The sequence below is a fragment of the Cucurbita moschata genome, unplaced genomic scaffold (assembly GCF_002738365.1).
Source record: "Cucurbita moschata cultivar Rifu unplaced genomic scaffold, Cmos_1.0 Cmo_Scf00020, whole genome shotgun sequence".
Classification (NCBI taxonomy): domain Eukaryota; kingdom Viridiplantae; phylum Streptophyta; class Magnoliopsida; order Cucurbitales; family Cucurbitaceae; genus Cucurbita; species Cucurbita moschata.
This window is the reverse complement of record NW_019268536.1, coordinates 3,175,830-3,203,021: the sequence shown is the minus strand read 5'-3', so window position 1 is coordinate 3,203,021 and position 27,192 is coordinate 3,175,830. Positions and strand designations below refer to the sequence as shown.

General features: G+C 37.0%; 4 protein-coding genes across 7 annotated transcripts; 2 read left to right on the top strand and 2 right to left on the bottom strand.

The window, feature by feature from the left end:
- Positions 1 to 95: 95 nt before the first annotated feature.
- On the bottom strand, positions 96 to 1,836 carry LOC111457729 (mitogen-activated protein kinase kinase 5-like). The gene is made up of 2 exons (XM_023100108.1): positions 1,658 to 1,836; positions 96 to 1,558 (listed from the first exon to the last, which is right to left on the bottom strand). Exon 2 carries the CDS (start codon positions 1,510 to 1,512, stop codon positions 409 to 411), a length of 1,104 nt encoding a protein of 367 aa, XP_022955876.1. The 5' UTR covers positions 1,513 to 1,558; positions 1,658 to 1,836; the 3' UTR covers positions 96 to 408.
- Positions 1,837 to 9,725: 7,889 nt separating this feature from the next.
- Positions 9,726 to 12,279, top strand: LOC111457950 (D-3-phosphoglycerate dehydrogenase 1, chloroplastic-like). Of its 2 annotated transcripts, XR_002713029.1 has the most exons (5): positions 9,726 to 10,467; positions 10,609 to 10,985; positions 11,058 to 11,264; positions 11,331 to 12,127; positions 12,164 to 12,279. XR_002713029.1 is itself a non-coding variant. In XM_023100411.1 (4 exons), the coding sequence occupies exons 1-4, from the start codon at positions 9,846 to 9,848 to the stop codon at positions 12,000 to 12,002; spliced, it is 1,878 nt and encodes a 625-aa protein (XP_022956179.1). In that variant the 5' UTR covers positions 9,726 to 9,845; the 3' UTR covers positions 12,003 to 12,279. The 2 variants fall into 2 exon arrangements, 1 of the variants encoding a protein (XP_022956179.1); XM_023100411.1 differs by having other exon boundaries at positions 11,331 to 12,279.
- Positions 12,280 to 14,416: 2,137 nt separating this feature from the next.
- On the bottom strand, positions 14,417 to 21,178 carry LOC111457553 (coatomer subunit beta-1-like). Its single transcript, XM_023099819.1, has 5 exons — positions 21,018 to 21,178; positions 18,841 to 20,911; positions 17,396 to 17,908; positions 15,438 to 15,523; positions 14,417 to 14,955 (listed from the first exon to the last, which is right to left on the bottom strand). The coding sequence occupies exons 2-5, from the start codon at positions 20,884 to 20,886 to the stop codon at positions 14,751 to 14,753; spliced, it is 2,850 nt and encodes a 949-aa protein (XP_022955587.1). The 5' UTR covers positions 20,887 to 20,911; positions 21,018 to 21,178; the 3' UTR covers positions 14,417 to 14,750.
- A 1,621-nt stretch (positions 21,179 to 22,799) lies between these two features.
- On the top strand, positions 22,800 to 26,857 carry LOC111457830. Of its 3 annotated transcripts, none has more exons than XM_023100232.1 (5): positions 22,800 to 22,929; positions 23,135 to 23,333; positions 23,734 to 24,489; positions 25,732 to 26,076; positions 26,158 to 26,857. In XM_023100232.1, the coding sequence occupies exons 2-5, from the start codon at positions 23,235 to 23,237 to the stop codon at positions 26,431 to 26,433; spliced, it is 1,476 nt and encodes a 491-aa protein (XP_022956000.1). In that variant the 5' UTR covers positions 22,800 to 22,929; positions 23,135 to 23,234; the 3' UTR covers positions 26,434 to 26,857. The 3 variants fall into 3 exon arrangements, with proteins under 3 accessions (XP_022956000.1, XP_022956002.1, XP_022956001.1); XM_023100234.1 differs by having other exon boundaries at positions 22,801 to 22,929; positions 23,737 to 24,489; XM_023100233.1 differs by lacking the exon at positions 22,800 to 22,929 and having other exon boundaries at positions 22,936 to 23,333.
- Positions 26,858 to 27,192: the final 335 nt, after the last annotated feature.

Genomic DNA, 27,192 nt, shown 5'->3' with positions numbered 1-27,192 from the left:
AGAGGGTTTGCTTACACAAACAAATACAGATGATTGAAGAAGGCACAAAGAGGGGATTCTTTCTTTCTATAATACCCAACTGAGGAAAGGCAAGAAAAGCGAATAAGAACAGTCATATATATCCAAAAGAAGACCACAATCTAATCTAAAGAGCATTGAGTTAAGGAAAGCTTAAACGAATTTGACTTAGCTTAATATTTCAGCCACCGGCAAAAGATTACAGAATTTTTGCATTGTTCTGAAAAATGTTGTGAAAAACATATGATTTACTGATCTAAACAGCAAATAATTTACCATCCCTTTCGGCTATTCCAGGCAAATTACAGGACAATAATGGCGTCATGCTTCTCAGGAAGACAGAGTAATTCAAGAAAAAAAGGAGAACCAAAATATTAAAGGCTGTCTTTCTCAGGAAAGGCTGGAAGGATGAAGGGGCGGAGGAGGTAACAGTTGACGAAGATTCTGGTGATGAGCCGGCTGATTCTGGTATTGATTCGCTCCATTTTTCGTCGTTATGAACGGATGTTCCAGTAATGCAGCTGCAGTCCATCTTCTCCGAGCCTCTCTCTGCAAACAACAGGCAATGAAGTGGCGAAACTCCGACGAAGCAGTGGGCGGCGCCTCCGGTGGCTGAGCCATACATATAGCGCACATCAAGCTCGCCCAATCCCCAGGCCTCTCGACAGCGAGAGGAAACCGTCCGAGATAGAATTCCAATATGCTAACCCCAAAGCTCCAAATGTCCCCAGCATAGCCATTGTACTGGCCCTGATTTAGATCGGAATTGATTCTCTCAGGGCTCATGTACGCAATAGTTCCAACTGAGGAATTGCAAGGATCCATAGTCTGTTCCAAAATTCGACCGACGCCGAAATCAGCGATCTTAACCTGCCTTCGGGAATTGATAAGGAGATTCGAGGGCTTGATATCGCGATGGACGATGCGGCGGCTATGGAGATAGGCGAGGCCACTAAGAATCTGGCGAGCCAAATCAGAGAGATGGTGCTCCTGAGGGATATGCGTTCCTTCCAAAGAGCCCCGATCCATGTACTCAAGGAGAACCTGGATTTCCCCGTTATGATCGAACATATCATGGCACTTGACCACATAGGGATTGTCAACGTCGCGAAGGATCTTGACCTCTCGGCCCATCTGGAGCCTAACCGCATCCTCGTGGTTACCGTAAATAACCTTGAGAGCATAGACGCGGCCAGAAGGTCGGTGAATCACTTTGTAGACGGTACCTCCACATCCACTTCCGATTTGGCTCACTCTCTCGAAGTCCGCAAGGCTAAAAGGCTGATGCTGCTGAGGAAGAGGGTCCGGCGGGCGGATGCCGTTGTGAAGTTGACTGGTGGAAGGAGGCGCAGCGTTGGAGGAGGTAGGAGGCAAAGGGAGAGGAACCGCCAAAGACGTATTGTCCCGCTGCGGAAGAGGAAGAGTTAGATTGGGACGGCGACGAGGACGATCGGTGGTCGGATTCACACCCTGTGGCGGCTGGAGCGGTCTCATCTGCGCTGATGACGATGATGAAGAAGAAGAAGAATCCAATCCAAATCTAATCAAAACAGAAGAACAAAATTGAAGAACAACAACAAGAACAAGATTGAGAAAATGGAGCAAATCAAGAAGAGGAAGAAGAAGAAGGAGAGATTACAGTTCTTGGAAGAGGGAAAAGGGGGGAAGAAAAATGAGGGAGACCAGAATACTTTTTTGTCGAAAAAGGCTTTGCAACAAAAAATGAAACCAGGATTTCAGGAGAGAGAAGGAAGGAAACGCTTATGTATCCGTATTGGTGAATGGTGAATGGTGAATGGTGAATGGTGATCGATGATGGACGCTTTTTTTATTTTTTCTTTTTCTTTTTTTTCTTTTTTTGTTAGTACAAATAAATAAATAAATATTTATATATTAGATCGAGGGAGAGGTCGAAATCAAAGGAGGGAATCATATAGATATTATGGAGAAGGACGGGGTGACGCGACTTATAGCAGCGTGAATAACACGGACCAATAAGGACGAACAATTACTGTAAAAAGCTCCATTATTTCAGAATGGGAGCGTGTTCCGTACAACCAACCAGACCCCGTTTTTTATTAAGCCCAGCAGCCCCATTTTGTAAAGCCCATTTTTCAAGCCCAATTCGACCTTATGACCTTAATGGGCCTTGAATAGAGGAAGATTTGGGCCTAGCTCTTACAAAATGGGCCAAGATCACCACACGTAGAGACCACGAGGACAATAAATCTCCTTGGTCTCTACCATGGGAGGATTGGTCCGAGGTGGAAGAAGGTTTTGACTAACACTAGTACATACAATGAGATAAAGTATGTTATCTATACCGTTACCACGAGCTCAAACCGAAGTTGAGGTCGGCCAAGCACGAACCCTATCCATTGCTCACTTTGAAGAGATTTTCGTTAAAAATTATAGGTATAGGCTCACAATGCTTCATGGAAGACTCGTTTGTTGAAATTCAATATGAATTACGATCTAAACAAAAAAAAAAAAAAAAATCAATTGGTTCGGTCAAGGAATTGGCCGTGCCTTTATGGACAAATTGTTAAAGGGAATAGATTAATAGAAGCCAACAAGGAAAGGAATGAACTCTTCATCCATATAGCGGAAGTATTGATTAATCGGTTTGATTTTATTAAGAATAAAAAAAAAAACAATATATACGATAGCAAGAATTCTACTTTTGTAGATATCATTTGCAAGACTCCTTAAAGTATCCCAACGATGCAGAAGTTATTTATATCCCACCAGATCTTCCTTGCTATGACTAATATAAGGCTAATGCTTGTGGCGCTCCTTGAAAGAAAATTCTAAAGTAATTAAAGGAGAGAGTTTGGTGATAATTCTCCAAAATTAGAGTTTTATTTTGTCAAGAGAGTATGAGAGGTTAGTTTGACTCAACTCAACGGTCACATACACGTAGATAATATTGGTCAAATAATATATTTGAATATTTAATATATTGTGATATAATATCTTATTCAAATCATATTAATAAGGTGTTTTTTATTTCAAACTACCAGAAAATTACTTCACTCCTACGATAAAAGGTTTAAAGTATTCCTACCTTCAAAAAAAATTATGATAGTACTAATATCAAATAATGGTTTAAAATACAATTCTCCAAACAAATTATGAAAGTGAATTTGTCGATTCTCGAATACGAAAATATCTACAACGACTCTAAATTTTTAGTAGGAGTGTACATGGTTTGGATTGAATTAGGTTTGAGAGATTTTTTTTTATCCAATCTAAAAGTTCCCGTTGTGGATTGGTAACCCAACCCAACCAGAAAATTTTCACAACCCAACTCTCTATTTTTAGATTGGGTTCACATTGGATTGTTGGGTTGTCGATAAAATTTTACATAAAAAATATTAAAAGTTTACAAACAAACACAAATCAATCTATAATTATTCAAAAAAACAAATTCATAACCAACGAGATAAATTGTAACATCTAATTCAACATTGTCATAGAACTAAGACAACTAAATATCGCACTTCAAAGAATAAAAATGATTAGTTTAAAGAAACTTTACATAACAAAAATACAAAAATACTTACATTGAAATAGATTTACTTATACTAGTTGGAGGACCCTAAATTATCATAAAAATAAAAATAAAATATAAATTGTGATAGAATAATGTTGGAACGTAGACCTAATAAATTACTTATAACAAGTTGGAGGACCCCAAATTATCATAAAAATAAAAATAAAATATAAATTATAATAGAATAACGTTGCAACGTAGACATAATAAATACATTAGAATTTAGAATTATATATCTTAGTTTTATACAAAACGTTGATATATAAGCTATAGTAAACACTAGAACGGTCAAATATTTTGAGCAACTTTTGATAAAACTCGGTATTTAGATTCATTTACTTTCCACCAAGCCCGATAGAAAAATAATAGATGAAAAGTAAAAATAATTCTAAAATCGTTTTCCAACAACACAAATATAAAAATTTCCAATTTAAAAAAAAAATATATTTAAGATTCTATAAAATGAAAACGATAGGTAACACTATATAGGTTGTTTCAAAATAAGTATGTATAAATCATATTCAATAATCGATAAATCATATTTTTAAAATAAAAATTGATAGTTTATTCATATTAAAATAATATAAACTATTTGAATAGTAGTTGGTTAGTTTATTCACGTTATAAAATAATATATTTAAAATTAGTATAAAATGAATAAATAATTTGTTTGTTAATTTATTTATGTCATAAATAATGTGTATGAAATATTAAAGTATTTTAAGTAAATAGTAAATTATATAAAAGAAAGTAAACAAAATTTATAAATATATATATATATAAAAGAAACGGAACAAAATAATAAAATAATAAAAAAAAAAGATGAAACTAAATATAATAAAAAAAAACTAAAAATATATAAAAAAAGAAACTAAAAAAATTAATAAAATAATAAAAATATAAAAGAATTAAAGAAACTAAACAAAATAATAAATAAAATATTTTGAACAATTTTTAATAAAACTCATATTTACTTTCCATCAGAGATGGAAAGTAGTTTTCCAACTAACAAATATAAAAAATTTCAATTTAAAAAAATCAATTTAAAAATTAGTAAAATCAAAATAATATATTTTAAAATTACTAAAATATATGAACATTCAACACTATATGCTTTTATTTTAAATTAACTTAAATGTATGTATAAATTACATTTAATAATGTATCATAAACCATATTCTTAAAATTAAAACAAAATTTATGGATGATTGTTTGTTAGTTCATTCACTTGTTTGTTAGTTTATTCATATTATAAAATAATATATTTAAAATTAGTATAAAGTGAATAAATAGTTGTTTATTAAGAAACTAAATAAAATAATAAAAAAATTCAGAGTTATAGATGATTGTTTGTTAGTTTATTCTTAAAATTAAAACAAAATTTATGATGGTTTGTTAGTTTATTTTTATTATAAATAATATATTTAAAAATAATATAAAGTGAATGAATAATTATTTGTTAGTTTATTCATATTATAAAATCATGTATTTAAAATGAGTATGAAGTGAAGGAATAGTTGTGTTAATTTATTGATATAAATATAATGTGTTTAAAAATGTTTGAAGTATATTTTATAGCTAGAAAAGAAATTTAGAATATATATATAAACAAAATAAACAAAATAATATAAAAGAAATTAAAAATAATAATGTCATAAAACAAATATAAAAGAAACAAAATATATATATATATATAAATAATTAAAGAATGTTGCGTTCTTTGCTTAAACTCACAGCAAGTAAATATTATCCATTTTTGTCAGTTACATGTTACCGTCAGTTTCATGATTTTAAAACGTATCTGTTAGGAACATGTTTTTACACCCTTTCGACCATAATATAGCCCGACATTGCCTATTAAAGAACAAAAGATTCCTTCGAGATATAACATGTTAGGAGAAATATAAAATTTCCACAAGTCTCCCCAATTCTTAGGTATTACCCAATGATTTCGGAGCGGTTAGGGCCGCCATGGTTAGAAGTTAGATTAAATTCACTAATTTATGATTGGGTGCCTTAAGATTTTAGTGGATTTGACACTATAAATGGGTTTGGGTCTTTAGTGTAGCGACCCAACATTTTAACTTAAACTAGACATACACATCCTTACCTATATTCGATAAAGAAATACTTACTAAAATACCTATATTCAATCATGAAAATTAATCAAAAATCCAATATCCGTTTTTAACTCTTGTTCGATGATTCCGAATTTAGCATGTTCTTATGAAAGATTCAAAAAGACTCGAACCCTTCTTAATTTGTGTTTGATTTGTTTCGAATTTGCAAATTTGACTCCGGCGAGGTATGAGCAATTCAAAAACACAATTGAGAAAGAACCGTTGCAATGGAATAGATTGAGACATTCTGATATGAACCAAGAGACATCAATCATACGGTATACTTCAATGAAGATGTGAAGAAAATGTCGTCAAAATTATCAAAAGAAGTTGCAATTCATGAGGAATGAAATTTGATGGTTATAAATTTTGAGTGGGTTACAATTTAGAGTTATTATATTTCATTATTGTATTTTAAGACTTTTAATTTACTTTAGGTTACAATTACATAATGGTTAATTATGACTATGAATGTTACAATTTTTGGAATGTCTTTTTCATTTTGAGACTATATAAAGCTATGTATGTTGTATTTGTAAGGTAGATTTGAAAATATTTAGTAAAAGAAGCATTTGTGCTCTTCTCTAGCCAATGGCTAAGTTTCTTTGCAATTCTATGTAGTTTAGGTTGCATGTAGAATCATTCAAGCTCGACAGGATCAATCTTGCTTGTGGAGTGATTCGAATCTCAAACAAGTGTTTGAGATATTTGATCAACAAGAATCATTCAAGCTAGACATGATCGATCTTGCTTGAGGAGTGATTCGAATCTCAATCAAATGTTTTTGTCTTGAGATATTAGATCAACAAGGTAATCCGAATCTTATTCCCCTTGTATTGATTCCTTATTGTATCACATTTACTTTGAAAATCTCGATTCAATTAGAAAAAATGAAAGAAATTTTAATAGATGAACTTGAGCCTTCTAAATTTAAAACAATAATCTAAATAAAGAATTAAATTCTAATCGGTTACCATAGTATTTATATATATATATAATTTAAAAATTAAAAATGTACACTTTTTTGTTAGGGACAAAGTTGAGGCGCATTATTGGTTGATACTCCAAAAGCAATGAAATGGGTGCGGCATGCCCCATTTTTGATATCACTTTTTCAAATCCTAAGCCACTTTTTAATGATTCTGCTACTCACATTTTATGGGATATATAATTCAACTTCATGCATCTGCCCCTCATTTCATCTATCCTAATACTTTTCTTTGTCTTCAGTGTCATCATTCATATAATTATTTTTCTTTCATTTCATATGTGGGACCATACATTTTAATTATCGTTACAATAATTCAACTTTTCCATTTATTTATTTATTTATTTTTGTTTCGTTTTCGTCCATATATTTTTAAAATGTATTTTTAGAGTTTGAACTTTCAAAAGATAACGACCATTTTAATCATTATTATTATTTTTTTAATGAATTAGGTACACGAATGCTCGAAAAATACTAAATTGTTATAATCACATTCTTGCAGCAACAGAATAGTAATTGTGTGGTACTTGTTCTAACATTATGAATAAGTCGGATGTGAGAAATTTAGACTCACGTTTGAGATAAATGTTTTAGAAAATGTGAGCGAGGAAATATGTTGAAAATAATTTGAAAGAAAGCAATGGTATAAGTTAAAAGCGATTAGGTAACAACATCAAGTAGTCATATCCCCTATATAGTACATTATGGGGCATTTTAGCCCTGACGGGTGTAGACTTGATTTTGGTGAACGATCATACACCCTCATATGACATAACACGAAATAGTAAAAGTCTATTTTAGCATGTAAAAGGGATTTGGAATACGCATGCAATCATGGACAATACGCCTTGGACAAGTATGATCAGGACATCTGACGTGCGGCCATAAACAATACACCTTGGACAAACATGACCATAACACAATGCACACATGCAAGAGCAAATAGGGTGTCCACGCACTTGTACGCAAGACTAGCATGGTGAACGTGCGCTTGGGAGCATGCAGATTGCGGGCAAGGGGGCTAGCATTTGGCGCCCATGCACACACCTTGTCCATAGGCCTTAGCATGCACATGAAAGAAATAAATTGATCGTGGTGGCAACAAGCCTACTATGTCATTTGCAATATTCTGTCGCTTCAAATTAATTAAAAAAAAATAGAAATAATTAAAATAGATTTTTTTATAGACGCCACGTGCGATCCGGTGATTGGAGAGATGGGAGCCGTTCCTCTAAATGCGGAGAGAGCCCCCATGGGGGCCCCAGTATTAGATCCAACAGTCCAACCTTTTGATTGATTGGTCGCCTTATGAGCTTAACAGAGGACACATCACATGGTCAGATGTGGGGCAAATTCGTAATTTAACTACTCAATCATTAGGGCCTCGGAAATTGGCTGTACTAGTAATAAAAATCAAATTCGTAATGGTAAGTTGCTTATTTTTCCATAATGGAAATTAGATGAAGTCAATCTTAATTGGTATAATTACTATAATGTCCTTGTGTATTGTAAGGTCGCTCCTTAAAATGTTTATGATTGCAAGATCACTCCTCACGTGTATACGATATAATAGTGTAGGGCCGTACCTTAATGGTTGCAAGGTCACTTCTTGAATTTATATGATGTAGTTATTGTAGGGTCGTGTCTTAAAAACGAGCTCAAATAAAGAGATAGTCTTAGAGGAGCTAATGATGTGAATTCAAATATACATATAAGATCATACCAACTATAGATGTAAACCCAAATATAGAAATAAGCTCAAAGTGAGGTAATGAAGTGAGCATAGGAGAGCTAATAATGTGAACCCAATGGTTGAGACGATCTCGAAGAAGCTAATGACGTGAACTCAAATATTAAGATAAGTATGGATATGACGGGTAGATGAAGTTAGTGTCTTATCCTTAATCACTTCCTATAAATCCGTTAATTGAAAATATTAATATTTCACAAAATAATTATATGCAATTCTACTTTAATCTTAAATGAGTTAGGAACTCTGTCCAAGAAAGATTGTTCTTTGATTTGTATGAATGTGAATGACTTTTATAACAGATACAATATGTCTACGGACTTAACCAAATAAGTAGCTAAAAACATAATCTTACAATTCACTCATTTCCATATAAGGAAAGTAGATGGGTAGTCCATAAGTGCTTATTTCGAGGCTTGAATAATAGAGTTTCAGCCTCTCACTTATCTGAAAGGGACTTAGTTTATGATTAGATAATAAAGAAATTGTTCGTTATGTACTTAAGAGTGATGTAATTACAAGGGTAAAATAGACTTTTAACCCAATTGTAATTACGAACAACTCTCAATGATCCACTTGTCTATAATAATTATTTACATGAACACACCTCGCCCTTTATAGGTCTATAATGAAGTAACATTTAGTAAATGAAAATTTCTAATTAATTAAACGGTTTATAATTAATATTATGTCATTAATGTTTATAACATATAGACTCTGCTACCTTGTGATAATACTAAAATATAAAATGGTCAAATGGGCCGGAGTTACAAACTTGTAAGACTTGCTTCAAAAAATGAATGTAGACCAAGGTAAGACAGTGTCTGTTCTAGATCTCTATACAACTCAGAAAGTACCATGATTTAGGTTATGATGGCCACATTTTAGGGCCACTCCCTAGCCCATCCTAGAAATGCCAATGCTAGTTTTGCCCTAGTTTGTCTGATGAGTCCGTGACGGTTAGGTCATGTTGTCAACCTATAAAATAACACTCTGTGCACTAACCTGAATTTTCAAAACTAATCCAACCTACTAAGGTACTGTAATTCGAGTCAGTGGAGCTCTCGGGCAATATGAACCAAACTTTATTTATCTATTTTCTTTTTCAAAAAAAAAGAAAGAACCAAGAGATTAAAAAAGAAGGAGAATTCATATATAGAATGAACAGAACAATTTCCTACCATCATTCGTTTAGAAGAGAAGAACACAAATTTGAATGGTTGATAATCAAAAAGAGAATTTAATTGGTTGGTAAATTATGTGTTTAATTATTCCCCAAAATTCCCCACCTTAAACCCATTCCCCACTATTTTAAGCTCACCCCTTCTCCTCCCTCCATCAACACTCCTTCTCGTTTCTTTCCACTTCAAAAGCCCTTCAACGCCATCATTCACACCACCAAATTCATCTCCCATGGCTTCCTCTTCTGCAAAATCCCTCTTTTCCTCAACCCATTTCGCCTCCTTCCACAGATCCTCCGATTCCAATTCCAATACCAATTCCCCTGTTCTTCCCTTCCTTCAAAGCTCCATTTCCACCTCCTCTGTTTCTCTCAGGAATTCCAATTTGATTCCTGTTCGTAGCGTTTTGAAGACGGTGGAATCGTCGGAATTGGATGCTCGGAGCTCCGATCTCGTCGACCCCACTTTCCCAAATGACAGATCGACCATTCTGGTGGCCGAGAAACTTGGAGAGGCCGGTTTGAAGCTTCTCCGGGGCTTTGGGAATGTCGACTGCGCTTACGACCTCTCACCGGAAGAGCTTTGCGCCAAGATCTCTTCTTGCGACGCCTTGATTGTGCGTAGTGGCACCAAGGTGAACCGGCAGGTCTTTGAGGCTGCAAAAGGGCGTTTGAAGGTTGTTGGAAGAGCCGGTGTTGGTATTGATAATGTGGATCTGCAGGCCGCCACTGAGTTCGGTTGTCTTGTTGTTAATGCCCCTACTGCTAATACCATCGCCGCCGCCGAACATGGTATTGCCTTGCTTACTGCCATGGCCCGAAATGTTGCTCAGGCCGATGCCTCCATGAAAGCAGGTCGGTAATAAAGGGATACCCTTTTGTTTCAATGTTTAGATCTGCTTATAATTACTAACCCCTGCTCCAAACGCCTCTGTTTTTGGGCGTTAAAAGTGTGTTTTGTTACCCAAATTTGATGTCTTGTAATGGGTTTTCCAGGAAAATGGGAGCGGAGCAAGTATGTCGGAGTTTCACTGGTCGGAAAAACACTAGCGGTGATGGGATTCGGGAAAGTGGGATCGGAAATGGCGAGACGAGCAAAGGGGTTAGGGATGCAAGTGATAGCACACGACCCTTACACGCCGGTGGACAGAGCAAGAGCCATCGGCGTTGAATTGGTGTCGTTCAATCAAGCCATATCCACAGCCGATTTCATTTCGCTTCATATGCCGCTCACTCCGACAACGACAAAGCTTTTCAACGACGACACTTTCGGTCTGATGAAGAAAGGAGCTCGTTTGATTAACGTTGGCAGAGGAGGTCTTATTGATGAAGATGCCTTAATTAAAGCCCTCGATAATGGAGTTGTTTCTCAGGTAATTTCAATTCTAAAAAAATTGTTGTATTGAATGAAGTGCGCCATAATTTATTGAGCTCCGGTGGAATAGGCGGCGCTTGACGTCTTCGTGGAGGAGCCACCGCCGCAAGACAGCAAGCTGGTGCAGCATAAGAATGTTACCGTCACGCCTCATCTTGGAGCCAGCACCAAGGAGGCACAGGAAGGCGTTGCCATTGAAATAGCCGAAGCCGTGGTGGGTGCATTGAACGGTGAACTTTCCGCCACCGCCGTCAACGCTCCGATGGTGGCCCCGGAGGTAACTAAGCTTAATTAATGCAAAAAATTTGGATTTGTGGGTGAAATTAAACGGGATTATAAACAGGTCCTGACGGAGTTGGCGCCGTACGTGATTCTGGCGGAGAAATTGGGGCGGCTGGCGGTGCAGCTGGTCGGCGGAGGTAAGGGTATAAAATCAATTAAAGTGGTTTACCGATCAGGGCGAGCCCCAGACGATTTAGACACGAGGCTGTTACGAGCCATGATCACGAAAGGCATAATCGAGCCGATCTCCGACAGCCACATAAACCTGGTGAACGCGGATTTCACGGCGAAGCAGAAGGGTCTCCGTATAAGCGAGGAGCGAGTGCTGGTGGACGCGCCGCCGGAGTTCCCAGTGGAGTCAATTCAGATTCTGGTGTCCAACGTGGAGTCAAAGTTTGGGAGTGCGGTGTCGGAGACGGGTGAGGTGGCAATGGAAGGGAAGGTGAAATATGGAGTGCCGCATTTGACACGTGTAGGATGGTTTGACGTGGATGTGAGTTTGGAAGGGAATTTAATCCTGTGTCGACAGGTGGATCAGCCGGGAATGATCGGACGGGTGGGAAACATTCTGGGAGAGAATAATGTGAATGTGAATTTTATGAGCGTTGGGAGAACGGTAAGGAAGAAAAGGGCAATTATGGCAATTGGTGTGGATGAAGTGCCAACTAAGGATACTCTCGCCAAAATTGGACAAGTCGCTGCCGTTGAAGAGTTTGTGTTTCTAAACCTATAATTATGGGACTCACTTCCGACATGTCGGTTACTTCCTTTTTCTTTTTTCTTTTTTTCTTTTTTTTAGTTTTTATGTCTTGTCGGCCAGATGCCCAAGCCCAAGCGTAGGCCCAAGACCAAGCCCAAGTATAGGCCCAGGCCCAAGACCAAGCCCATGCCTAGGCCCAAGCCTAAGCCCAGCCCAGCCATGTTTAATAATTATTTAAACTACTCTTTTGTATTTTTGTGTATGTTGATGAAATAAAATGAAATGCAAGTGAGGACTTGTTTTGATTTTACTTATTTTTGTGATAAAGAGTGAGAGGTTGACTTTTTGATTATTTTAAATAATTAAATTATATTTAGGTTGAAAATAATTAATAATTAATTAAATGAAAATTAGGATGGGATTAAATTATAATTTTACTGATAGTTATGGCCTAAGACGTGGCTTGTGAAGAGAATGAACTACTCTTTTTTTAAAATTAAAATAAAGCATATAAATTAAACATGAACTTTACCTTGTCGAAGTTGTGGTCGTGAAATTTCTTGGATGTATTTTAATAATATGCAACTTAGTTTATTAAAATCTTTCGAACACAAGATTAAGGCTGGTCGAAGATGTCGAAGATGTTGAGAGAGAAAATGAGATGATCTTTGGGTCCACATGGGTGCTTAGGAACTTTGGAGAATCTTTTGTCAAATTTATTATAATAATTAATATTTTATTTAAATCATGTTTGAATATCAACGCTCAATTTAAGTAAAAAAAGTGGTATGTGATGGAAGAAAGTTTAGGGGCCTAACTAATGCATGAAACACTCCGGTGTTTAAGGTTGAAACATAGACATATCGTATTCTTCGAGGGCACTTAGTTCAAAGAGGGGCTTGCTTGTTACACGAGATATGATGTACCCAACAATCTCATGGAGAGTTTGATCTTGGCTTAGCATGAACGTTGGCGGCAATTAGATGCTGACAAAATAAATATTCAATTAAATTAAATATATTTTTTCCGCTTTACTCTTAATATATAAAAAATATTAAATAATTATTTCTAACACTTGAAGTAAGACAAGTTGCATCTATGAATATAACTATTATAAACAAATCAATCATTCACAAGTTGTTCATAGTTACACTAAGTTCAAAAGTCAGTTTTAGCTCTATAACTACATTTTATACCTTAAGTTCTAGTGATCCTCTGATGAACGATTTGTTTATAATCAAATCATAAACTAAGTCTTCATAGGTGAGTGAGAGGGTGAGATTCCATCGTTCAGTCCTAAAATGTGCATATAAGAGAGTTGCTCTTCTACTTTCTCTATACGAAAAAAAGCGAATTCCATCTTTTCAAACTATGTTTCCGACTACCTATTTGGTCAAGTCTCCCAACTCATGGTATAGAATACCGTTACTCACATGTCTTCAGAAGTTGATTTTGAGAAGGAAGGGTTATGCCAGAATTTATGAGAAATCACGGCCTTCGATTCATGGATGCTAGTGAAAATAACCTCAATGGAACAACTCCCTCAAGTGAGGGAAATTGCATCAATCTCACGTCAATTGATTTTTCAAGCAACAAGCTTACACAACTTCTTGGAAGGAACTTTTCCATCTTCTCTCTCAAATTTTGTCAAACTAAATAAGTTCGACGTAGGATTCAATTTATTGAATGGTTGTGTACCCCGTAGTTTGGGTAGTTGGAAACTTCTATCCACGTTGATATTGAAAGAAAATTGATTTACTGGAGGCATCCACAATGTATTATCAGAACTTGGAAGTCTTTCATTGCTAGATCTTAGTAGCAATCTGTTGGAGGTGACCCAAAAGCGAAGCGCTATGCCGGGGTGGGGGGACGGGACAAGAAACGGCTCCGATGAATTATTTTGTGAAAGAATTTTCAAGCCTATAAAAAGCTACCTTCGTCTATTGTTTAAATGGGGAAGCGAGAATATGGTCAAGGAAATCCGAACGGTAGGCAACATCAAGCACCCAAACTTGATCACTTCGGAAGATTTTTGGCTGGGAAAAGCCATGCTCTATTGCTTTACAGATACCATTCAAACGGGAACCTTTTGAGGGTACAATTGGCTACATTGCGACAGGTATCATTCTACACATATATTATGTATTACCTCTGCATGTTAATGTGTTTTTGTTTGGAAGGATTGGACCGTGTTGCGATATGTTATGTGCTTATGACAGAATTCGTTTTCAGCAGCCAAGAGAAAAAGCTTCAGATGGTTACAGTTATGGAGTGGTTTTACTCGAGCCAATAACGAGAAGGAAGCCGAGATTAGCAGATTCACAATGACGTATTCTATGCCGAATTTGAAACGAAGTAAAATTATAGTATAGGTTTGTCACCTAAGACCAAGATTTGCAGAATAATTTAGAGGCAAAACATGATGAACAAACATGTAAACAATGTCAAAAGATCAACAAAAAGAAACTTTATAACTATAGAAGGTACTCTGTAGTACACATTAATAACTACACAATAAGGAGGTCGAACAAGGGAATAAAGAATAAAGACAGACAGCATAGATTTGCCACTTGTTTGTGGACACTACTAATAACATATAACAACAGATCCCTCTTTCTAGAAAAAGGGAGATATCTCAAGGTCTAAATGAAAATGAAGAGTAAAAGGGAATAAAATGGCAACGAGTTCGAATGGCCGCAAAGGAAGGGCAATACAGTGAGAGAGGTTGAAGCAAAATTTTAACAGTAAGAACTCCAAATATTATTCGTCAAATTTGAATGTTCATGAGCCTCCCTTCTGTTTCAAAGTAATCTTATCCCCAAGACTGAGAGCAATACCTTGAGTCTTGCTCCGTATCCTGATGTACCCGCTCAACTTGTTGTCTGCTTGCTTTTCAATGCTCACATTCACCAAAGCATCCTCTCCAAAAACACTCTTCGCATAAAGGTTAGCAGCAAGGAAACCACATTCACCTTCTAATGCCGATCTGATGCCCAAAAACGAAAAGAGACAGATTTAAATAACATGTAACTACGTATATGATGTACCCACCTCCCCAAAAAATCTGTAATAATAATTCGGTGGCTTTACCGAAAACGAGAGAAATGTAATTACTATTTTTAAAAACCATTAAAAATATGATATGGAAATCTCTAACTTTTAGTTTTCTCATCATCTTTTAATCATGCAGTATTTCTATAATTCATAGAAAATGGTTAGTAGCACAAGCAAGGAGTGGATGTGAAATGGAAAATATCAGGTGAATCAAATTTGAGGCTGCTGATACCAAACAGGTAGTTGCAACAGAGCAAGTCCAGCAGAAAGAAAATTTTAAATGAGAGGGGATTGCAGTAGAAGTACCAGGCTACAATATGAACATCTAAGCAGTTCTATAGTGCAGGTGTCCTGTCCACATAAGCATAAAGCATCCAAAGGTAAAAGAGCAAATACTAGACAAAAGGATCTTACATTGGTGTCAGGCACTTCATATTCGTTGACTTCATAATGTGATTTAGAAATTCCTTCTCATCTTGAATTACTGTATTCACAGCAACCTGCAGTCGAATTGAACCATAATCAAAATTTATTGTATGAAAATTACTTTAACATCACTAAATAGGAAAAAGAAAGTTCACATTAAAAATTGTGTATCTAGATGGGGTGGACAAGCTACTACACAATGGAAGCCTTACATGAGAGCAGATACTTCAAATCAAAAGAAAAGATTTGCAAAAGAAACTAAAAAAAGTTGCGCATCCTTGATGGATAATACAAAGGCCCAAAACCTTTCAATATTCTCATCAAAACGGAAAATAATACCAGAAGTAGAAAGCAACTTCAATGCAAGCCGTTTTTAAGACATTAAAACAAGCCAATCCAAAACAAAGTTAGGAAAATTGGTCAACCCAAGCATTAGACAAGATATCAAAATGTTCATGAATCCAGACATAACAACTCGAAGTACCAAAACCTTTTTTTTTTTTCAAGGTGCAATTCAATAATTAATAATGGCTGACTGAGCTAGCCTTTCCAAACGAAGAACTCAGATTACGTCAATTGTCAAGCAAACCTATATCCAGTTCAGATAATTTGAACATTAAACTCTATTAAATTCGTCCACTCATTCCTGGTTGGTCATCGTTGGCAAGTAAAAGATAAAATCATGGTCTTTTAGGGACTTTCTACGGGAAGGTGCTAAAGGTGATGGTGGAATGCATAATGTGAATGGCAAAAAAAACTTAACTTCCTCTTCAATTGGGAGGATTGAGCATTGGAAATCTTAAATCCTGGAATGAAGCCCTTTAGTCTAAATGGATTGGGCGATTTCTTATTGAAGAAGATATTCTTTGGTGTAAAATCATTAATGCAAAATATTATCCCATGGAAAATTTTCAACAGTGGCTGAATTCTTAGAATTTGGGATGTTCCAAAGCTGCATGGAGATGGATTTCTTTACTGAACAGCTTGGTAAAACATATATTAGAAGACCGCTGGACAACGGTTTTTACACTTCCTTTTGGCATGACACTAATTTGGCTATCTTGTATCCGAAATCATATGGATGCTACTGTGGCTGATTCTTGGAATTGTGAAAACAGAGATTGGGATTTGAGGCTTAGGAGGAATCTTAAAGATAACGAAATTGATGAATTGGCTTCTCTTTCCGACATTCTAACATCTATTACATTAAAGCCTATGGCTGACTCTTGGGTTTGGACTCTTGAACCATCCAAGAAGTTAACAGTTTGTTCTACCATCGATGCTCTAGTGAAGCCATGAGATCATGTTACTAACCCTCTTTATTCAGTGCTTTGGAAGGGCTTTTTTTTCCAAGGAAAATTAAGTTCTTTATATGGGAATTTAGAGTGACATTAATACGTATGATTGCCTCCAAAGACAAATGCCTTATTTCACTCTCTCCTTCATGGTGTGTTATGTTCAATGCAAGCTCAGAATCTCATTCCACCATTTTGCTTCTTGCTTCTTTGCTATACAGTACTGGAATTTCATTGTGAAAAGTTTTGGGTGGTGTTTGATTGTGCCTGGCACCATATTTGATCTCCTATCACTGACTTTTGTGGGACATCCCTTTAAAGGAGATTGCACAAACTTCATGGCTGGCTTTTAAACGTTCCTTTTTAGGTCTCTTTGGTGCGGAAGAATAGGAGGATCCTCAACAACACTCATTCTTCTAGTGAGGACTTTCTATCTTAACTTTTGTTTGATGCTCTTTCTTGGTGTAAATGTTCACAACCTTTTAAGGATTATAGTCTCTCCTCTTTGACTTATAATTGGCAATGCTTCTTGTAAGCCACCAATGGTGCTAATTTCATTTATTCAATGAAATATCACAGTTTCTCCCTATTAAAAAAAATATATTGAGGTAGTTTTCAAATGAATGTTACAAAAGAACATAGAGTACGTACCTTGTTTTCCCACTCAAATTCAGCCCACATTGCTCTAAATGCCACATCAGTGCAGGATGCAGGAGAAATGTAATCCATGATATCTATGTGGATATCATTAAGAACTATGACTGTTCTCTCTTGCACATTAGAAGAAGTCTCGTATACAATGTTACCAAATATGACTCCTGTTTCAGTAGAAGAAACCTTGATGTTAGCCTTTATTTGTCTGCTTGACTCCGGAGCAAGGGTATAGTTTTGAGGGCGTTCAACAAGTTTGAGGTCACCCATAGTGGCCAACTCTAGGCACAGATTCTGAAGAGTCTCTTTAGTTCTGTTAATCACTGTAACATCAAGAACAATGTCGTAATGATGAACAGTAACATAAGCTTCTGCATAAACAGGATCACTGAATCCAGTTAGTTGAAGAATGCGGTTGAGTTTGTTTGCATCATCCCCCTCTTTTGTAAACTCTCCAGTTGCACGCTTAAGATCATCTTGGACCTCATCTTCCAGTTCTAGCTGACTCATACCCTGAAAAATGATACAGAGTCAACGAAACAAAAGAAATCAAGAAAACCAGTGATTTAGAAAATGAAAACTTGAATACTTCCAGTTTAATCATCACAGTAACTTGTTTTCTCTGGAAAATTGGGACTTAAGAATTGAGACCAACAGAAAACACTTAATGTTCATTCTCAGAGCCCCTACCTACCAAGATAATACCATAATGTACGTATAGAAATGGGTTTTGCCATCTTATACCAATTCTTTACCATAAAAAAGGAATACTGGAATTCAATTTCATTCGAGCTCAAGTCTGAGCAAAGAAACCAGTTGGGGCGGGAAAAAGAAGCAACATAATGATGACATGGTACTAATATCCTATTAAGAGGAGTAAACCACTCAAATACTGTAATGAGTTCCATACTCCTTTCCTTGCAAGAAACAGAAATTATGGATGAGTTTCTAGAACTTCCTATAAACATTAGCCCGATGCATGCTTAAAAAAATCTAAGCAGAGTTTATTGGCATCCATAGTTGCTACATTCAATGCAAATTGATGTCCATTACATTATAAGTAAGTCATTGCACGCCAACAAAAATCCAGAACAACAAAAAATTAGAAGAATGAAATGTCACAAACACACTAAAAAATCCCCAAGAGGAAGCATGAGATATTTACATCCAAAGTAGGTTGACGTGAAAGATACTGAAAGAAAGTATATTAAACTCTACACATCAAGGAACAAAACAAGAAAAATAGAAGAATAGTGCCATAAATAAATTTTAAAAAAGAATATTCAGGAGACAACACGAGACATCTTCATCCAAAGCAAATTGGGATCAAACACATTCGGTTAGTTATACGAAACTCTATGATCCATGATACATATAAAAATAGAAAATTGCGTCTAATAGTAAACTAAAAATGTGCAGGAGACAACAGGTGAAATGTATATTACCTTCCTGCTTTTTAAGTGGTAAAAATCAATTAGATCATCTGGCTGTGCATAGGATATCTGAGCCCTGGCTTTTATCTCTTCAGTTTCATGGCGCTGCTTTTCAGCCAGCATTTTTACAAAGCTTTGTCTGCAAGATTGCAACCATATCTTCCTTACTTCATCACCAGTATTGCTTAGCAATCTAATACAGAGGACAATCCTGTCACGTGAATCATTATCAATTGGATGAGGAAGAAACGAAGATTCACCCAGTTGCAACATAGAAACCATGATCAATAATACTTGAGTGAAGGTTCTGTTCACTTCGACTTTGGAAGGCTGAACCTCCTCTAGCCTCAAAACAAGCTTTGTAAGCGTGCAAGCCACAACTGCCCCAAGGAAAAAGTCACCAGAAAGAAGTAAGGATCTCAAATTCCCAATAGATGATAAGGATCCCTGAACAAGGGTTGGTGGCGCTATTGCAGTCTCAAGCGCAGCACTTTGGGTAGCATAGGTTCCATCTGCAAGAATGACAGGCCTTCTAGAGGATATTGTGGTTGAGCTTACTTGTGAACTTTTTGAAGACTCTTGTGCCTCTCCTTCCTCCGAAACTGTGTAGAAAGGAAGGTCACCAAGACAATTTTTTATGGTAGAGATTCCACTCTCAACTTCAGAGAGCGAGAGACAGTACTCTCCAATGATCCAAAGTGCACAAGAACACACCCTTGCTGCACGAATCTGATAGAATGTATCCAACAGTCGTGTAATGATAGAAACTCGCAATTTGGGATTTGTCTCAATGATCTCACGTACAAAAACAACAACATCCATTGCTGAAGCTACGTTGGTATCACTCAAGAAATCCATCAAAAGATGTACCACTGTGCTGGCGACCTCAGGGAACTTAATTGCACATGTATGTATAGCCTGCACCAGCATTTGCCTATATTCCCCATTCTTCTCATGCTCTCCACTTTGAGTCTTCACCACCTCCTTTTTCAGCAACATAACAACTTCATCAATATTCCTAGGAGTAATCAATTCCAGGGCAATATCGATAGTTTTCCTCCTAATATCAAGATTTGGGCTGGAAAGTGCTCGAAGCACATCCATTACTAGTTCGACCATTATCTCCCTATGAGATGTCTTAAGCTCATTAAGCCTATCAAGAACAATAAGCTTTACATTATTATCACTTTGGGAGAGCAAAAGCTGGCAGTAAGTATTCGCAGCAGCTCTAATAGCCGTGGGAGCTGAGGAAAGAGACACAAGAGTTCCAGCACACTCATATATGACGGCAGTTGATGGGGAATTCAACAAAGATATAATGATCTTAATATATTTTCCTTTCTCGGCCTTATTGGCCCGGCAAACCTTCTTAACTAATTCTAAGACAACCATCTGAAGCTGCTCACCCCAATCGGTCATCCTATCGATGTTGGTAAAGAGATAATTGATGGCCCTTTCTTGAGCACAATTGAAGAGCATAAGAAAAGCATTTCTCTTACTGGAATTGTCCTGCTCAGAGGTCAGGAACTTCTCGATGATCTCAGGTGCACTGTCCAGTAATTGCTCCCCTTGAGGAAGTTTGTAAACGGACATGACAGCAAGCACCGCATTCCGCCGAACAAATGGGTGGCGATGCTCCAAATTGGTGAGAATGGACGGGATCAATGGCTCTATGATCTCGGTCTCATTCAGACGGCAGAGAAATCTCAGGGTGACGCCGCGAATATACTCGTTGGGATGCTGAAGGTTGTTGCGTAGGTTCTGGCAAATAAGAATCATCTCCGGCAGAACTTTACCACGGGAATCGGTCTTGTCGATGATCTCCAAATATAGAAGGAGGAGCTTCTGGATGGTGTGGTCATCAGAAGGCAAAACATAGCGTATAATTGTGATGAAAAGTTGTGGAATGGTTTCCCCGTCAAGCAACAGCATAATCGCTTTTTTCATTGCTTCAATCTTGTTATCAATGTCATTCCCTTCCAAAGCTTCCTTGATCTCATTTGCCATGGCTGGGGTGCCCTTGTCGAAGTGCACCAACAGAGTGCACGACTTCTCCATATCTGCTTCTCTCACGGTTTGAGATCTGAACAAAATGAAATCAAGGGAACAAAATCGAGACGAAACAGAGTTAGAATTCGGAAATTTCACAGATCTAGGTTGCAAGGAACAGCAAGAATTGAAGAAACTACCTGATTTACAATGAAAATAAGTGAAGGAAATTAGATCTCGAGAAGTTTGATGCGTTTGGTTGATGTGAGGAACTCTCAACCCGCAGAGAACAAATGCAGATCTGGTCGTTTCAAGGACTAAGCTCTGCAACTGTGAATAAACGAGAGTTCGATAAAATAATCGGAGATGAGAAGCGTCGGCTTCATCGTCGACCGTGGCCTTTGAAATGGGCCTATTAGGCCCATTTAAAAGTACTAAATTGGGCCTAAGTTCTAAAGGCCCAACCTAGTCTTACTAAGCGTTGAATTTATATTTTATAAATGGTAGTTACTACCAAGTTGAATATAAATTATTATTTATTAATCTATGAATATATTTTGTTTTAAATAAATTGAATTTATATATCTATTAAATATTTATATATTTTTAATATAAATTTGAATACAATTAACAAATAAAAATATTAAAAGTCTGTCTGTCTTAACTGTTCCGAATTACTATTAGCACAACAACAATACATCGTATTATTGGTGCAACCCAATTCTCTCGTACCTGTCTTTGATCTAAATTAGTTTAAATAGAAATTAGTCGTACAAAATATACAGGAATGCAGTTTACCAAACAACATGACAACATAACAAATGCTATAATAACTCTATCTCGACCACTTACACCCCATGCACACTCTCTCTCGAACGTAGCATGAATGATTATAAAAGTACTTAATAAGTAGTTTGTTTGTAGGTTCTTAGTTCGTGCTTGAATATTTTATTATTTAGTTCCGTTGATCGTTGATGTTTTATTCGTACTTAAAAACCTCGTCTCTAAGTTTTAGGCTCTCCTAGGCTAACTTGGTTCACCCAAACTCAACTTAAGGTAATACTGTGGACGCTATTAAGTCCTCTACTCTTAGCTCTATGTGGGTTGTTAGTTCTTAGGGCTCGACTCTTTTGAGATTACTAACTCATCAGTTCTATCTTTAGGTTCTAAGACATCTTAAAGGAGGGGGCGACCCTCATGCTGCCAAATTTTCAACTACCATGGTGGTTTTTGCTCTCGTCCGAACAAGTTTACGATTAGAGAGTGGTTGGAGAATCGCTAGTATGGTTTAGTTGGTATCTCCTAGTAGGCCCCATAGCATAAGAATCATAAGTAGGGGGTGCCTCTCATGCATCCCAACGTTCATCGGCTTATGTGGTAATTTCACATTTGAACAAGTTCACGAATAGGGAGTGGTTGGAGACACTCTAACTGTACCCACAAGGCTCTTGTAAGGTTCTAATAAAATTTATGCATTCCCGAGCTCAGCCCTATCTCTACCAACTCATAATTATAAGAGAATTACAATAAATTTTTATCGTTTTAGACATGCTCACTATTAGGAATTAATTGACGAACCTTTAATAGTTCCCACAAAGTACCAATTATCATGGTCAGTTTGACGATAGTGACTAAAAGCCTACCTAATTCTAATAATGGTAACTCCTTTGGGTTTGTTGTGTGGCTACGTGGTTAGCCACCTTCTTCCTCTCTGGCCGTGATCTCAATCTACTAGAACCAAAAATCGAGCCCCTTCATCGGAAATTTCAATTTAATTGGCTCTTTACTACACTAATTTATTCATGATCTAATGTCTCTACCTTTCTTGCCTAAACCCGTCACTATATGCATGCCTTAACAGCAAAAAAAAAAAAAAAAAAAATTAGCATTTGAAGTTGATTATATTCGTTTAAATAATTTGGCATTTCTTTAATGATCTGAAACGCCATGAACGCGCAACGAAACGGCGTTAAACCATTGCTAAAACTAGACTGACTTTTCCCATCCCCTTCAAAAAAGAATAAGCTTGAAACAAGCAAAAAGCAGATTAAACCCAACCCTTTCTGCATCAAAACCTCTCTCGGTTACTCTCGATCGCTCCTTCGATTCCAGGTTTGTTCGTGTTTGAATGCGTTTTGTTCTTTCAAGATTTTGTTGTCTTATGATTGTTGCAATCACGATTTAATATTTTTTTTTCTCCTGTTGTTTCTGCTCTATCTTGCCTTCTCTAGCTACAGAATGTTGTTTTAATATGAAATTGGAGTGAAATTTCTTTTCGTTGATGTTAAGAATCTAATTGTTCTTGTGGATGCTTCAGATTTGTCTCTGAAACTGATCGAGCGCCTTTCAAACAATCAGTCCCCTCGGCATTCACTTCCGCCGATTAATCTCTTCTGTTTCCAGTTCTTCTCAAGGTCATGAATGATGGTGGCCATAGATATGGTGGAAGAGGCCATCCGAATAACAGAGGACGATTTCCTCGCTCCGCTGATAATTTCACTTATCGTCCCCGTCATGTAAGTTTCTTCAACCTCCGCAATGTTTACAAACTTTACGCTTCTCGCCTCTATCCTTGATTCTTGCTTTCTTCGTTTGTTACTAATTGTTTGTTCTTCATGTCTATAAAAATATCGAGTTGACTGTTGATTGAGTTCATTTCAGTTGTCTTCCTTTATTTTCTTTTTGTTCCTTCATGACGAAGAATTGATGATATTCCTTACACAAATAGAGATAAAGTGGAAATTGTAAAAAAAAGTACTGATTTGTAAAATTTGTAACAGTTTAATTTTGATTGCAAATTTATGAAAATACAGTGTATGTTAGGGATAGATTGTAACAGTTCGAGTTGAAGGAGATGGAGTTTAGGTTTTTACTCTCATGCTTACTTCTAATCTTTTCACATTCTAACAAAAAAAGCAGGCTGGAGGTGAGGGGCCTTCTGCTGCTGGTTCTTCTAACCCTAGAAATGGAGCTTTCAAAGACAGAAGTTCTCACCCGTCAAGGAACTCCAGGAATACTTTTGGACAAAAACAGGCCCTGGGTTCTGAACAGTGGCAGTGGCGGCCTTTAAATAGCGGTAAAGATGCATCTCCTGGTGCTGTTGATCTTCAGCAGGATCATAATACAGCTGATGATATTGCCCCTAAACAGTTAATAGGATCTATATCATCCAATTCTGATGGCAATGATATGAGCAATACCTCTGAACAACTATTGGGATCTATTGCATCCAAGTCCGATGGCAACGAACACTCGCCTTGTTCTGCTCAAAATGTTTCGAAGAGTTTGCATTCTGCTGTAGAAAGAATTCAGATTCGGGAACCTACAGCAGAAGGGGAACGTTGCGATGATTCATTTCCTTATGATAGTTGTAAGAGATCAGATGCTGGTGGACAGGAACTCATGGTTCAAGATCAGACTGCCACCATAAAATTAAGAGAAAGTAATAATGTTTCCGACTGTAAGGACTCAAAGGATAAGAAGCCTTTAGGGAACCTCGAAATTTTTGATATATGCCCTCCAAAGTCTGGAGTTGTTACGCTGAATCCTTCTCTATTATCTAAGAACAGAGAAAAGAGGAATGAGATGAAGCGTGCAATGGAGGGAAACAATGGAAATGTGTTGAGACCAGGAATGGTTCATCTGAAGAGTGGCATTTCCCTCAGTGATCAGGTATACATTGATTTCCTCTATCAACTGCATAATTGATGTATATCAAAATCTTGTTATCGTAGAAACAGCCTCAAACACAAATGAATCCGTTCTTGAGTTAAAGATCTTTCCATATATCTCCAGTAGGGAAAGTTCACTATCCAAGCTTTCATTGAAAGAATATACAAGGTCAAATTCAAAAAAAAATACTAATAATAATTCTCACAAAAGGAGTCCAAACACTAAGCTCAAATGGAAACTCCAATCCAGAAGAACAACATTTAGCTGATAATTACAAAAATCCTGAAGAAAGATTATTTGTTATCAAGCAGAAAAAGAAAAAAAAAAGGATCTTTGTAGGATAGGTTGTAGCTTCCTCTATGGTCTGTGTTTTCCTTTCATTCGAGGTTCACCATATAGGTTTTGGATAGTTTTCTTTGTGTAGTTTGATTGGAGCCACACTATTATTTCTGGGTTTGTCGGAAGTGTTTTCGTAACTCTGGATCTTCATTGCTTTCCTTACTGATTCTCCTCTCTCTCTCTCTCTCTCTCTCTCTCTCTCTCTCTCTCTCTCTCTCTCTCTCTCTCTCTCTCTCTCTCTCTCTCTCTCTCTCTCTCTCTCTCTCTCTCTCTCTCTCTCTCTCTCTCTCTCTCTCTCTCTCTCTCTCTCTCTCTCTCTCTCTCTCTCTCTCTCTCTCTCTCTCTCTCTCTCTCTCTCTCTCTCTCTCTCTCTCTCTCTCTCTCTCTCTCTCTCTCTCTCTCTCTCTCTCTCTCTCTCTCTCTCTCTCTCTCTCTCTCTCTCTCTCTCTCTCTCTCTCTCTCTCTCTCTCTCTCTCTCTCTCTCTCTCTCTCTCTCTCTCTCTCTCTCTCTCTCTCTCTCTCTCTCTCTCTCTCTCTCTCTCTCTCTCTCTCTCTCTCTCTCTCTCTCTCTCTCTCTCTCTCTCTCTCTCTCTCTCTCTCTCTCTCTCTCTCTCTCTCTCTCTCTCTCTCTCTCTCTCTCTCTCTCTCTCTCTCTCTCTCTCTCTCTCTCTCTCTCTCTCTCTCTCTCTCTCTCTCTCTCTCTCTCTCTCTCTCTCTCTCTCTCTCTCTCTCTCTCTCTCTCTCTCTCTCTCTCTCTCTCTCTCTCTCTCTCTCTCTCTCTCTCTCTCTCTCTCTCTCTCTCTCTCTCTCTCTCTCTCTCTCTCTCTCTCTCTCTCTCTCTCTCTCTCTCTCTCTCTCTCTCTCTCTCTCTCTCTCTCTCTCTCTCTCTCTCGGTCGACGCAGGTGAAGATAGTAAAAAAATGTCGGGATCTTGGCATTGGAGCTGGAGGTTTTTACCAACCTGGTTACCGTGAAGGAGGAAAACTACACTTGAAAATGATGTGCCTTGGTAAAAATTGGGATCCTGACAGTAGTAAATATGGGGATGTTCGTCCATTTGATAATACAACACCACCAAACATGCCTGTTGAGTTTTACAAACTGGTTGAAAAGGCAATCAAAGATTCTTATGCGGTTATGGGGAAAGATTCCAATACCAAAAATCCTGAACGTGTACTTCCATGGATGAAACCAAACATTTGTATTGTAAACTTTTACTCGCAAAATGGGCGATTGGGTCTTCATCAGGTCTGCAATAAGTAACTTTCTCTAATGTTTGCATTGCATGCTTTTTCCATCATAATCTTTGTCTACTTTTCCTCCCATTAGGATCGAGATGAAAGTCAAGAAAGTCTGGAGAAAGGGTTGCCTGTTGTCTCCTTCTCCATTGGTGACTCGGCAGAATTCCTATTTGGCGATTGGAGTGACATTGATCAAGCAGAGAAAGTTACTTTGGAATCGGGAGATATCTTAATATTTGGTGGGAAATCAAGACATGTTTTCCACGGGGTGACTGCAATTCATCAAAACACTGCTCCGAAGGCACTTTTAGAAGCAACAAATCTCCGTCCGGGTCGCTTGAATCTTACCTTCCGTCAGTACTGAAATCATTTTTTGCTCAGCAAAGGAGATATCCATGGAACAACACACCCTTATGATACAGTTCCAGGTATCCTCTAGTGCTTCGGAGAGTTGATATTGTTTTTACATAACACTACGAAAGTGTCATCATCTAATCTTTGATGCTTACAAAGAGATAGTAGTTAGTAGTAATTTATTATCCTGTGTGAAATTTTATGGCTTGGCTTGGCTTGGCTAGATATTTGTTATACTGTGCAGTTATAATCTCCTGCAGTACTGTTAGAGTGGTTTTGAAGCAATTTTTGTTGGTAGTCTCCATTTCTTGAAGGAACTGTTTATTATCGTGTGAATCACTGTGGAATTACCCAACAGATTGCCATTTTGTAATTGTTTGTACTGTACAGGCTAAGTAATCTTTACAATATATGAGTTTGACAATCTTTAGAACCTCGGGTACTTTTTGGCTTATTTTTTTTACCGTTCTTTTACCTGCTTTCCGCCGTGATGTGAAGAAACATACAAACCAACGTTCTAATTAATCTTCATGGCTAGAGGAAATTTGATGATTTCATTTGGTTTAAAATACCATTTTGAGTTTCATATGTACTAAAATGAAATGACTTTTGCACGATAAGAACCATGTTTTGCAATATCAAATTTTTAAGATCGATTGGTTATGACATGAAGAAGGGACTCAATTAGCAAGCCCCACCTTGCAAGGCTAAATAATCTGGGTGACCGACAGTGAAGTAGTATCGTGAGAGAAGAGTGAAAAGAACCCAT